Source organism: Nicotiana attenuata, chromosome 2, assembly GCF_001879085.1.
Source record: "Nicotiana attenuata strain UT chromosome 2, NIATTr2, whole genome shotgun sequence".
Lineage (NCBI taxonomy): Eukaryota > Viridiplantae > Streptophyta > Magnoliopsida > Solanales > Solanaceae > Nicotiana > Nicotiana attenuata.
Window position 1 is genome coordinate 74,667,756 of NC_031990.1, and position 13,289 is coordinate 74,681,044.

A 13,289-nucleotide genomic window follows, 5' to 3' on the forward strand; every position below is an offset into this window, starting at 1 on the left:
ATTATGAATATTATAAAGTTGGCCTTGATCGATTAACCTTAAACTGAAATTTTTTCTTAATAGCATAATTTTTTAACACCATCATCAGTGTCTCCTTGTCCTTGTAAAGTTGGCCTTCCGGAACAGTATTATTTAGAGGATCATCTATTATTGGAGTTTCATTAAAATCTACAACTTCAGGATCATTTACGTTATCAAACGCAATCAACTGTAGTGTATCCCTGTTAACTATTTCATATGTATTGGCAATTTGTAGGCATACAGATGAATTTTCCTCGTTTCGATTAAACGCGTGCATTTCTTTCTCTTTCACTGTTATACACAGCGGATACTCATTAAACGCATAATTTTTCTTCTTGAACTCGATATATACACGCAATCCCATATCATTGTGTATCATCATTGGTGGTGAATCTTCATCGCATTTATACTGGATTTCAAGCAAATTAATTGTGGTGTCAACCATCAATTGTTTTGAAATTGTAGAAACAAAATCAATAAATTTAGTTTCGGTACTAATCACCACGCCTTCAACTGAGTAATCCACAAATCGATTGTTGCTATCCCAGTATCCCCCGTGTTGTATCAAAATCGGCAAAGTAGCCATTGAATCTGTATTCTATATACAGAGATTCAAACCCTTCTTCAGCCGATTCAAAAATAAACAAAATTGTTGCCAAAGAATAACTAATTATTGCATCAGAATACAGAAATTTGATATTCAAATTCCGTGCTGGTTGAAAAATCTTCGAACCCTTTTTGATTTTAGAAGGAAATATATTTTCTGCATTTGGTTTTATTTTGGTCGATTGGGTAGTTACGCTTCTGAAGGGATACATCATGCAAGCATGATTGGGGGATAAAACCCTCCTATTTTTGAGGGGTTGTATAATCGTGTCTTTTGAAATTTGGCTATTTTATGCCAATATTTTTGGGCTACTAGTGCCAACCTAAATTTATGGCTAATAAAATGCCAATTATACTGAAGGAAGGTGAAATATTTTATAAAAAATAAAAATAATTTTTAGTCTGCTATTGATGTAAACGTTTGACAAAAAATTGAAATAAGAGAATCACTATCCTAAATATAAAATTTGGGATTATTTCGTTTTATTGACATTATTACTGTAGTAACTATATTATTATTCTTTTTTTCATATTTCTTACTAGAACACGTGTAATAAACTTTTGGAGTCCCCTTTTTGGTAATGCCTAACAGTCCAAACCTCAGTTCCTATATTTCTTATCAGAAAACGCGTATTATATTCTTATACTCTCTTTCTTGATTTCTGCAAAAGTTTAAGTTTTCGATAAGCTATATATTTCCGTAAAAAGAATTACTTACTTTATATAAAAAAAAATAAAAAAAAAAGAGTTGAAGAGTACTATATGTAGAAGCTATATTGCGTATTTTTAAATTTTTTCCTCAGGTTTCAAGCATTGCAACAAAAATATTGAAAAATCAAATAATTATTTTGATAGTAAGTTATCAACTTCTTGAACCTGGTTCTATTTCCTAAGATAAACAATATTTTAGGAAAAACTAAATGGTTTATAAAAAAAAATTGTCTACAACTTCACATCTGAAAAAAAACTGACTTCAAATAAAAATATATATGAAGATTTTATTTCAAAAAAGGCACCGATTAAATTTTGGCTTTAGGTCTCACACGCATGCACACATACATCGTAAAGTAAAGCTTTATTTTAGTTTAGGATGGAGGGAGGGAGTTGGGGAGAGAGGGGGAGAAAGGGTATGAAGAGTATCCTTTCTCTTTTTTTTTTTTTTTTTAACTTTTTCACATAGTTTCCACATATTTTTGATGGATAAATGACCCCAAAAAAATTTCAGAGGGAGGACGAGAGTCCATAACTTCCTATAATTATATATAAGGTTGGTTCATCCGTTCATTCATTTAGTGGGTGCTATGTATTAAATAGCCATGGCAGGTTCACTTGCCAGTTTCTTCTTTAGTAACTCGTATCTCTAATCACATAATGAATTTATCTGTGTTACATTTCTCAACAAATAATGTCTCAAATTCACACATTATGAAGTCCAGTGATATTCAAAATATATTGAGATCCCAAATCAAGTAACACTGAAACTCAAGGGGTCCAGTCTTTCATATAAATAGGTGGCAGATGAGTAACTAGAATTATTTTTAACAAATAAAAGTTGGAAGCATGTACATCTAATATGGGTCAAATTGAAGTTTCTTTATCTTCATTCAAAATTGTTGTTTTCTCTGACACATTCACGCAATATACAAGTAAATTGCATTGCTTTTCTTCACTTAAAAAATGGAAGTTTCATACTTGGACAAAATACACGAACTAAAAATAACAGCTTTGCTTAAACCTACTAGATTAAGCTCGAAAGTTGAGTTAAAAGAATTTAATGTAAAAAGCGATGAGGACAGCTAAAAAGAAGGGACGACAAAAATGGGACCCTTTTGCACATGCAATCTATACGCAAATGTGGATTCTTCCATCTAATATACATACAGAATATAACATTGTATCTTTTCAAAGACATTTATATCAAATGCATCAATGCCAATATATAGCATGAACTTTCTCATACAAATGTAGCATTAGAACACAAAAACACGCTCACTTTCCACAATTGAACCCATGACAAACTGAGAGAACTATGATGAGGATCAAAGCAATCAGAATACCCAATACTATGAGTTTGACCTTCATGTTTTGCAGCCACATTTTTCTTCTGATTTGTGTCCCCGTATTCCGGAAATCCTGTGCCTGTTTCCAAAACAAGCAAGTTCCTACATTAGTAACTGTAGTGACTATACAGATAACCCAATCTTAGTTTTTAAGGGCAAAGACTTGATGAAGGAACAGTCATGCTCCACTCCTGTGCCTCTGGCTCAGAAACTAGAAGTCAGATATTGGTACTAGTTGTATCCACTTGCAACGAAATCAGAGTAGTTCTAGCCAAGAAACAATCTCAACAATAAAACAACTAACAGCATTTAACAAAGTTTCAAGTTGGTTCCATGACAAGGAAACTGTTTCATTTGACAATTTGAATCTAATTTAATTCCATAGTGCTGCCTGAAAACTTTGCAAAAGTACACTGGCATATCCAAAAATTGTAACGTTAAACCCAAGTTAGATCCCAATGAAGAAAAAGAAAATGATAACATAAAAACAAATGCCGATACAACATTGCAAAGAACAAAAAGATAAAACATTAAAATAAAGAGATTTAGAAACCTGATGGTGAAGGTTCTCTGTCTTATCAACAAGCAGCTCTATCTTTTCTCCACGATCAAGAACCTATAATTTTTTTAAATATTACATAGAGAATCAGCTGTTGTGAACATCCTTGAACAGAGAGAAAACTGTACCACACAGAACGAACATTGAGAATAGAGGGAATAGACTCATGTATAAACTTGAACAGAGAGAATGGAATACATAAAAAAGAAGATCAAGATTGAGAATAGAGAAAAAGAATAGTAGTTGTGATCGGTCATTCTTAACATGGTATTTATTGAATCGTGAATTATATTCTTCCACCTGCAGAGTTCCTCTTATCCTTTTGACCTATCCTACGTAGAGTAATATCATTATGTGATGGCAAATATATATTCCAATTGAACAGTTTTATCGATAAATTCATTTTCCAGTAGAACAGTTTTATCAAAAATTGATTTTCCAATAGACATAAATAACTTAACTTCCCACTACTTTGATATCTTCCATTTGTTTTTCGGTAGGCAAGTACATTGGACATATCTCTACACAATCACTTTGTTCGACTTGTTTCTTTACTCTTCAAGAGCAATAGCATAGGAGAATGTCTACCCTTTGTCATCTCCATGTCCAACCGAATCTTCGGCTTTGATACTTGTCTACTAAGAAGAGAAAACACTAAAACAATACTAAGAAAAGGGCACAGCAGAATAAACACTCAGTCAAAGTCTTCCTAATCTATTTGAACCAAGAGGAACAAGCAAAACTATAGGTTACGTGCTCGAGCCGTGGAAGCAGCCACTAATACTTGTACTAGGGTAGTTTGCCTACATCACATCCCTTAGGTGCGGCCCTTCCCCCGATCCTACGTGAATGCGGGATGCGTTGTGCACCAGGCTGCACTTAGGAACAAGCAAAACTCAAAAATCTGAACAGCAAGTATAATGAACAACAAAATGAACATGGAAAAGGTACATCAACCAATCGCACGAGACACCAAAAAATATATGTGATAAAACTTATAACAGTGAAAAGTAAAAACCAACAAATCTCTTGTCCATGATAAGTTCCACTATATCAATAGAGAGTTACAAAATACTCCAAGATTCAGTGCCGAACAAAAAGAGTAATAACTAAACAAGTGAAGAATGAGAAAACATCAAGTCGTGGCTCAAAATTTGCAGCAACGGACTCCAAATCGACTGTTCAAAATTAGCAAAACACGCTCAACTGAAGAATGGGAGAAAATCAACAACTGGATCTGAGATACTCCCAGTGAATATGTCAGCTTGATCCAACAGTGAATGAATCGAGAAATGCAATTACAAGCAAGTTGATTGCATGGAATTTCTGCAGCAAGAGAAGAAACTATTCTTTTGCTCTTTACTTGATCCAACGGTGAATGAATCGAGAAACGCAATTACAACCAAGTTAATTGCATGAAATTCTGCCGCAAGAGAAGAAACTATTTTACTGCACTCTTACGGCTGATCTATTCAAATCTCTCTTAAGATGAGACCTAAAGTTAGGCCTATGATTTAAAACACTAATGGGCCATAGAAAGACGGGCTTGATCCAAAACAATATTTTAGTCACATAGGAAGGGTAAAGCCCAAAAACCCAACAATTTTTCCCTCTCGAATATGTGGACGACCCGCATTTTGATGATCGAATCACATGTTTCAAGCTTCACTTTTGGCAAATGCATAGTCAACATGTCAAAACCATTGTCATCTGTGTGAATCTTCTAATATTCAAGCAATTTCGGATCCACCACATCTGTGATCCAATGGTATCTCACTTAATATGTTTAGGCCTACAATGAAGTGTAAAGTTTTTGTCAGAGTTACTTGCACCTTGAATAAATTTACTTCGACTATCACAATAGAGCATACATCTTCCCCTTGGGCAAATATTAGCTCCCCGAAAAAAATCTCTTCGTCAATAGTAACTCTTTGCAAGCCTCAACAACAGCAATAAGCTCTATTTTTATAATATATATAGCAATACATTACTACAACCTTCTTCTAATACCAATTTAGTTCGGCCAAATTAACCCAAAGATACTCTTGACATAATGAATTTTGAATTTGTCCTTTCCATGTGAATAAAAAAATTGTTTTGGACAAAGACATCTTCTTTATGGCCTACTTATGTTTTAAATCACTTTTAAAAGACCCAATTTTAGGTTTGATCCTAAGAGAGATATTTGAAAAGAAGAGCAATCGTTCTTTAGGTAAAAGAGTGGAGAAAGATAGTTTTCTCTTCGCTGCAAAATATTTGCACAACCAATTCGAAACTGATTTCCAGCTTCATTTTACCATTGAATCGAGCTAAAATTTTTACTAACAACTTGTACTTTGATTTGAATCGTGGAGATAGTGTTTTGATGTCTGTAGTTGCAAATTTTGAGTTGGCAAACAATAGCTCAATTTTAGGTATTTTTTCTCGTTACTGACTTGTTTTGCTATTGTTTCTCCTTGTTTGACACTGATGACTTCTATTCATCCGCCCAATCTAGTAAGAGCCTCTAAAGCTATGGTTGGGGTAATCAATATAATAATTGGTTCCAGGTAGGGGTAAGGTCTGCGTACTCACTACCCACCCCAGACCCCACCCGTGGGATTATACTGGGTATGTTGTTGTTATTATTGTTATTGTAATATAATAATTGGGCTCGGCTTTACCGAAGAAGAGTGGTATTGTATGACCATTTTGGAGGACTTTTATAATACTTTTCTAATGTGGTAGAGTTTTTAATCGGCTAGAAATCTTGTTGGTTTTTATTCTTCGCTTGAAGAGGTTTCCACATAAATTTTGTTCTCCTATTGATTGATTATTTCGCCTTTTCCAAATTTATTTCGTAGTTAATTATACTTGTTACTCGTATCAGTTTTGAATTTGATTCATCCTCTTGAATCTTGATTCAAATAGATTAGTAAAATTTTGGCTGTGTTTATTCGCGGCGACCTTGTCTTGCATTGCTTTGGTGTTCTCTAACAGTTGTCTCCTGAATTCCAAAAAGAGTACTTGGGTTCTGCCAATAACAAAGAAGTGAAGCATTCCCGCCAAATTCGTATCAAAACTGATGGTTCGACGAGACAAGAATAGAGATGGAAGATAGTAACTCTCATGTTACTTCCTGTTTAGAGCTAAGAAACAAGCCTACTAGAGTCACTGCATGGAACTAGTCGATTTGCTGCTCTTGCCCCTCTGCAAATCCGATTACTATCTTCGTCGGTAGTTTTGAAAAATACAAGGAAAAGCATTTAAAATTTGATGGCCATAATTATACCTGGTTGGTAATTACACAGGTGTACTTAGTTAAAAGGAGAGATTTTTGGTGTACGAACAAAGTCCCAAGTTAGAAATAATTTCTCGGCTAAGCAATAAACACATCTTTTTAGTTTTGCTTGTTTCACTCCTAAAAGCAACTTCTTCTTAGCCAAACATCCCTTCTCGCTCATGTAACTCAACCTTCTATGTCATAATTCTCATGATGCATCACTCTCCACGACATTCACCAAGCCACTACAAAAAGAACCTTACATCATGTAGGGATTTGACGATTTGTTACCTCAAATCAGAATTAGTAAACCTTTATTGAATTTTTACTAGCCATCACATAAAATATTACAACCATCAACGTCAAGCTTTCCTGTCTAGAGCAAGCTTGACATTTTTAAGAACCAGCCTTGAACTATTATTAGTCTCAAAGCAAAATCTGCCATGCCAATTGCCTTAATTACACCATCATTACCTATTATTAGTACTTCAAAATCACTTAGGTGCATAAAATGAGAAGAATTTCTCCCTCGCCTTGACATGGTATGAAGAACCAGCATCTGCCACCCGATTGGTTTACACCAAACTACATTAATACTCCCTCCGCTTCAATTTGTTTGTCTAAGTTTGACTTGGCACAAAGTTTAATAAAAGGAGGAAGACTTCTGAAACTTGTGGTCTTAAATATGCCATAATATATGCGTAGCTATAAAACTTTTGAAACTTATGGTCTTAAATAAGCCATAGCCTTTGTATGGCTATAAAAAATTTCCATTAACGAAATATCGAAATGTGTCAATCTTTTTGAATGGACTAATAACAAAATAGTGCCAACCTTTTTGGAACAGAGGGAATAATATTTTCATCATATGCAAAAATAAGATCAGCTTGAACAACAGTAGATATACGATTCATTGCCGCCATCTTTCTATTCTTGTTTCATCTTCTCTTTTAGCTTTAAAAAGAACTCCTTGGTATGCTTTGCCTTTCTTTCTTTTTTTTTTTTTTTTTGATTATATGTAAGATTCTTGTACTTGGACCTCCACAAGCTTCTACTTTTATCATTTTGACTTTTGAATTTGCTTCTTCCTCGGTATTCAATAACCAAACGTCTGATTGTAAACGTAATGAAGATGAGGCCGGAGATTTCTCCTCAATTCCTTTTTTTAAGACGGTGGTGTTCGGGGCATTTACGCGCACTTCGACAATTCACACCCGGTACCTTCCACCAACCTAAGTACTAAGTAACCCTGACTACCAAGGCTTAAGCACATGGGAGAAAATCGCCTAGTGTTTTTTGTCTTTGCTAGTTTTAAACCCTCGTCCACATGGTTTACAACCATTTGCTTAACCACTAGTTCATACTTTTGAATGCACTTTCTCCTCAGTTCCTTATCCAAAAGTATTGGCATACTACATGGTCACCACACCACTGGGAGCTGAATTGGCCAAAGAAACAAGGAATTTTTTTCAAGAATCTAGTAGAGTATTAAGAAAGACAAAGTCTCTTATCTCATCATCAAACTTAAACACATTCTATACAATTGATCAAGAACACCCCGAAAATCATTTAAATGATCCTTATATCTCCAAGCTCATCAATTATTTTAGCAAAAACAACTTGTTATTGCCTGTCGTTGAAGCATAAATTGACTCAAAGCTTTTGATACAAAGTTCTGGTATGTCTCATTAACAATGTGATTAAAAAACACGTCTTTATTTAGTAGTAAGTAAAAGAATTATCTTCTACCGATTTCCTTACATATACACAGATTTTGTGGTGCTCGAATTCCCAATACTCGTCAAACATGTGCTCAGTTTTATGAGTTGCAAAAAGGGACAATTAAATCTTCTTCACAACAAAAGATCATTCATCTTGTTCTTACACTTATGGTAATTAGTACCATACAGACACAACATTTTGCTCATGTTAGTTTTCATCATTCAGAAAGAAAAAATAAATGATGTAAGCAGAAGGCCTTATACTACTAAGAGTATCCTACACCTTATATGTAATTCTTTTGTCAACTTCCAACAAGACTTTATTCAGACACCCAACACAAATAATAGTTGAATGATGTTAAGAGGCACCATAATTGTCACAAAACTTCCTCGCCTCTCTCAATAAACGGAGATTTATGAACTGGCCAAGAGAAACTATTTCCAAGTGCAATCCAACGTAACTCATCATACCCCATATATTGAACTGTTAGAGCTATTCAAACAGATGAAAGGGAAGATGTCGAACCTAATCTTTAATATCTTTTCCTCTATTATTATTGTTTTGTATTCCCCTCTCTGTTAATTTAGGGAAAAAGCCCTTCCCTATAACCTGTCTCCCCATTTTTTGCAGGTCAGGTAAATATAAAAATGAAAAACTATACATAAAAGCTTCAGTAGAGCTAAAAGGTCCACCTCTGGTTCACCATACAGCTCAAAAGCAAGTATTCTCAGGCTGATCCAGTTAAAACCAAAAATTAGGTTTCTTACTCCATCATAGAAGTATACACCTAAAAGGAACCTCAGCAAATACAATGTCCCATTGATTGCACAGATGATTTATTTGTATTAGTAGGAATAACGAAACAAAAAGAACTGGCAGTCAATGTCAGACTTCCATTTCAGTCAATATGTCAGCTAGGCATTAGAAGACACTCATACCTTCTCAATGTTTTCCATCATAACACCCTTAACTTCCGAAACCTGGGCTTTCACCTTGGCTAGTTTACTTATCTCCTCAGGATGGTCAGCGCAATAGTGCATATGCTCCTTTAATTTAGGTCTGTGCAAAAAAAAAAAAATATCATACCTAACCAAAACAGTCACTATATATTACTAAACTAAATATTTAAATTCAAATACCCGAATTCCTTGTTAAGGCTATTAGGAGTAGCAGTTGCAGCCTTCCCACCGCCATATTTTGACACAAAGTCATCCTTAACACGCTCCAGAAAGGCAATTGGAACTTGTCTTCCAATAGACTCTTCAGCAACCACACAGTATGCTGTAAGACGAAACATAAACTTACAGAGGTAAGCACACTAATCAGCTAGCTGCTGACATAGGGTATGCTTTAAAAGTGAAAAAGAAAAGCAGAATAATAAGCAACTCTAAAGAATAATACTCAGATTCTTCTTGCAATATATGTTCCAACTTTCAAACGGGAAATAGCAAGATGCAGTAGCTCTTAAAATTGAAATTACATAAACCACGTTCAATCAGCAGAACATTAAAAGGTGAAAGTCATGCTTCTCCTGCAACTTATTTATTAACAAAAAAAAGGTGAAAAGTCATTTTGATGCATCTCGAAGCCTTCTCTCAAATGCACACTTAGTTCTTTTACTTTGAAAGTTCTCTTTTCATTTGCTAAGAAGTAATTCAAACAAATCTTCATTTGTTCCACATCACCGCCTAAAGGAAGCTAATTAAGATTGTAAACTTTGTCTGAAAATCAGGAAATACACCCACCTTCTGAATTTCCCCCTGACATCATCTCAGAGTGGTAGGAAATAGTATGTGGAAGATAGAAAAAGAAACCAATGATATCACATAGAACTAGATGTATTGGGAGGGTAATGGAAAATTGAAGAAACTTGACAATCACAACTCATCTTTTACTCCATCCAAAAACATAAAACAGGAAAATATTGACGGAAACAGATTTAAATGGAAAAAGGAAATGCGATCCATTTTAATTTTGTTAGTAGTATTAAACCCAGATAAAAGAAAAAGATTGCGGAAAATTGAAAACAAGATGAATTATCTAAACATTGAAATTGTTGTGAGTTGTCTGCGTGCGCACACGCTACATCAGCAGCAAGATATAGCCTTAATGAGCAAGGGAGTTCATCATAACACTACATGAATGAGAGTGAGTTAAAGAAAAAGGGTTCTCACACAATGAATGGGTGTAAATTACTTATTCTGATGTAATGAACTAATGCTAGGCCGGAAAGGGTTCCAACAATCATTTGGCATGTGGGAGTAAGCAGTAAGGAAGTTTGACTAAGAGAGTCAATTCAAAAAGATAATTTGAACATGAGCTCATTGATCCAAAAATCAATAGAATTACTCACTCCGTTTCAACTTATGTGAACCGTGGTGATGGGATTAGGAGGCTCATGGTGGTGGGATAAGAGGGTGTGAAGAGCTACTTGAGAAAAAAGAGAACGATATAGAAAGTTGCCAAAAGCCTTTAAACAGCGTAAGAAAATAAAGAGCTAAGCAGGCCATAAACAAAGGCCAAGTGAAGCCTTGAATGGCGTGTATCAAAAGTTAGGCATGTAGACAGAGGAGAAAGAAAGGTACATCTAGCATGCTTGAGAGAGAAGAGAGGTAATACCCAAACCAAGTTAAGCATAATAAAAATGGTTCCCAGAAAGTTTTGAAAGAAGAGATTAGATCAAACATAGATGGATCCGTACAATTCACTGCTCATCAAAATAACGAAGATAACTTTAGAGATCTATAAACATTCATAACATGCTACAATCATAGAATTAAGTTTAACAAAGTAAAGAATGTCACGAAAAACATAAGAACTAGAAAAGCGTGTGGTAATGTTGGATTCCTACAGAGGTTTGGAAATGCCTTGGTTAGGTTGGTATGGCAAAGCAAGCTACTGAATGTTATACTAAGGAGTGGAGATGCCAAATGAGTGAGAAAGAGTGCATTGCTTCAACTTATAAGAGCAATGCAGATATTCAGTGTTATGCGAAATTGAGAACTATTGTGGTATTAAATTTATGAGCCATGTGATAAAATTTTGAGAAACAGTGATAGAACATAAAGTTAGCGACATTAAATTATGGAAGAGAATAGAGGCTATACTTTTGCTAAAAAGCTGCAAATATTTAAAGTGAGAAAAAAAGAAGGATCTCCACTTGATATTCATTTAACTAAAGAAAGAATATCATAAAGAACCAAAAAGAGTACTTCAAATAAGTGTTTAAGATGAATTCATATCAAATATTTAAATGTCATAAGTATTTGTACAAAACGGCAGTCACAAGTATGAGAATAATGGGAAGAGATACACAGGAGTTTCCAGTGATTGCGGGTTTAGAATCTGCTCATACTTGTGTAGCATAGTTATGAATAAACTAATTAATAGCATACACGATAGAGATTTGATTATGAATATTTTCAACCCACAGAAAAATACCCATAGAGAGAAAAGAAAAGAAGCAAGAATGTTATTCCTGTAATCTATCATTTCATCTAACAATCTCAACTCATCACAAAACTTTACAATGACATCGAAAGGAAAATAACGAGTTCATATTATTAAAAATAGAAATACAAAACTTTTAGACAAGAGGATCATGTGGACTGCAAACAATTTACAGACAAAAGCCCACCTCCCAAGCCACTTCTTCTTTCATATTCTAAATAAATATCACCTAAACACGAAATAAACATTCAGAAAAAAAATCAAGGAGATTCTATATCTATCACCACATAGACACATAGAGAAACTGGAATTTAAACTTAAGTTAAACCCAACAATCAAAATGCGTTTATTAATTTAATTATCTCTTTACATCTCCAATCAGAAGATCATAAACACGAATCAACCGCCAAATCTAATAATTTTTTTAATGACGGTGGTGTCAAGGCTAGCTTGCGCGCCCCTGGACTGTTCTCAAAGGCGGATCAAGGATTTTAAATTTATGGGCTCTGGACCACAACAGTTTTTGCTTACTAGGTACTGGATAGATTATTAAACATATTAAGTAAATTTCAAACACATATACAGAGTTTGAACTAATGCTGCTAGTTTTGTTGAACCTGTAAGTTTAACTATAGATCTGGCCCTGGCCCTAACTATTCGACTATTTACCTGCTACCTCAGCAAACCAGATATTTCAATTAAAAACAAAACCTACAACTAGCAAGTACTTTCTTCGATCCATTTAATTTAAACTAAATTCACAGCAAAAATCAATGGAAACTACTGATATTCTACAATTTTATTTTAAAAAATGTTTAAGAGACTCACTGAAGCCATTATCGACGAGGTAATTGAAGGTATGGCCATCACAGTTATAAGTGAACTTGTTATTGGAAGCAGGAAGTTTCTGTAAGCACTGAAAGGCTATGGAGTTAAAGTTGCCGCTAAAATCAGTATATTCAGCCAATAATACGTTGCCACGTGCCACAAATGCGTAGATCAGCGCCTTCTGCTGCCCCATTTGGATGCTTTTCCGATTAGATTTTCAGCGTCGGTGATCTGAATTTGCTAGGGTTTTATAGTGGATTTGCTTTTTTTGCTTCGAAACTACATAAAGTTGAACTCAAAAGGAACAGTGTAGATTATAATCTTCTTGTATGGACTATGGAGAGAGAGAAAGTACAGTACATTTTAGGGAGAGAAGGTTTGAATCTATTGTGACAAAGGATGACTCTTTTTTTTGTCATTCTTTTGTTTTCCTCCTTCACCGAAACTGAATACATAATTTAATAATAATAATAATAGTAATAATAATAATAATAATAATATGTTATAAATGGAATTGTATTTACGGTGAATGTCTATATTTAGAAAGATTCTAAGTTCATTGCTTAGTGGCTAAGTCATCATTTCCTTATAAATAGAGGGTTCTATTCTATTGTAATTCATCCAATATCAATAAGAATTCTCTCTCTACTTTTATCTGCAATACTCTTGGCTAGCGTTTGGCCATAGATCCCAAATTATTTTGAAAAATCTGATTTGGGTGAAGTTTGGTTTGAAGATGAAAATGTGTTTGGACATACGTTTTCAAAATATATTTTCCAAC

General features: G+C 34.3%; 1 protein-coding gene across 1 annotated transcript; it reads right to left on the bottom strand.

Moving 5' to 3' along the window:
* LOC109212780 (vesicle-associated membrane protein 721-like) lies at positions 2,435–12,920 on the bottom strand. Its single transcript, XM_019376460.1, has 5 exons — positions 12,509–12,920; positions 9,370–9,511; positions 9,169–9,289; positions 3,241–3,303; positions 2,435–2,766 (listed from the first exon to the last, which is right to left on the bottom strand). The coding sequence occupies exons 1-5, from the start codon at positions 12,699–12,701 to the stop codon at positions 2,617–2,619; spliced, it is 669 nt and encodes a 222-aa protein (XP_019232005.1). The 5' UTR covers positions 12,702–12,920; the 3' UTR covers positions 2,435–2,616.

What these genes read in the sequence shown, in the direction of transcription:
- LOC109212780 (XM_019376460.1), bottom strand. Translation starts at nt 12,701, where the DNA reads ATGGGGCAGCAGAAGGCGCTGATCTACGCATTTGTGGCACGTGGCAAC. An exon ending in CCTCGTCGATAATGGCTTCA is followed by an intron (nt 9,512 to 12,508) that starts GTGAGTCTCTTA and finishes TTCGTCTTACAG; the next exon opens with CATACTGTGTGGTTGCTGAA. An exon ending in AGCCTTAACAAGGAATTCGG is followed by an intron (nt 9,290 to 9,369) that starts GTATTTGAATTT and finishes TTTTTTGCACAG; the next exon opens with ACCTAAATTAAAGGAGCATA.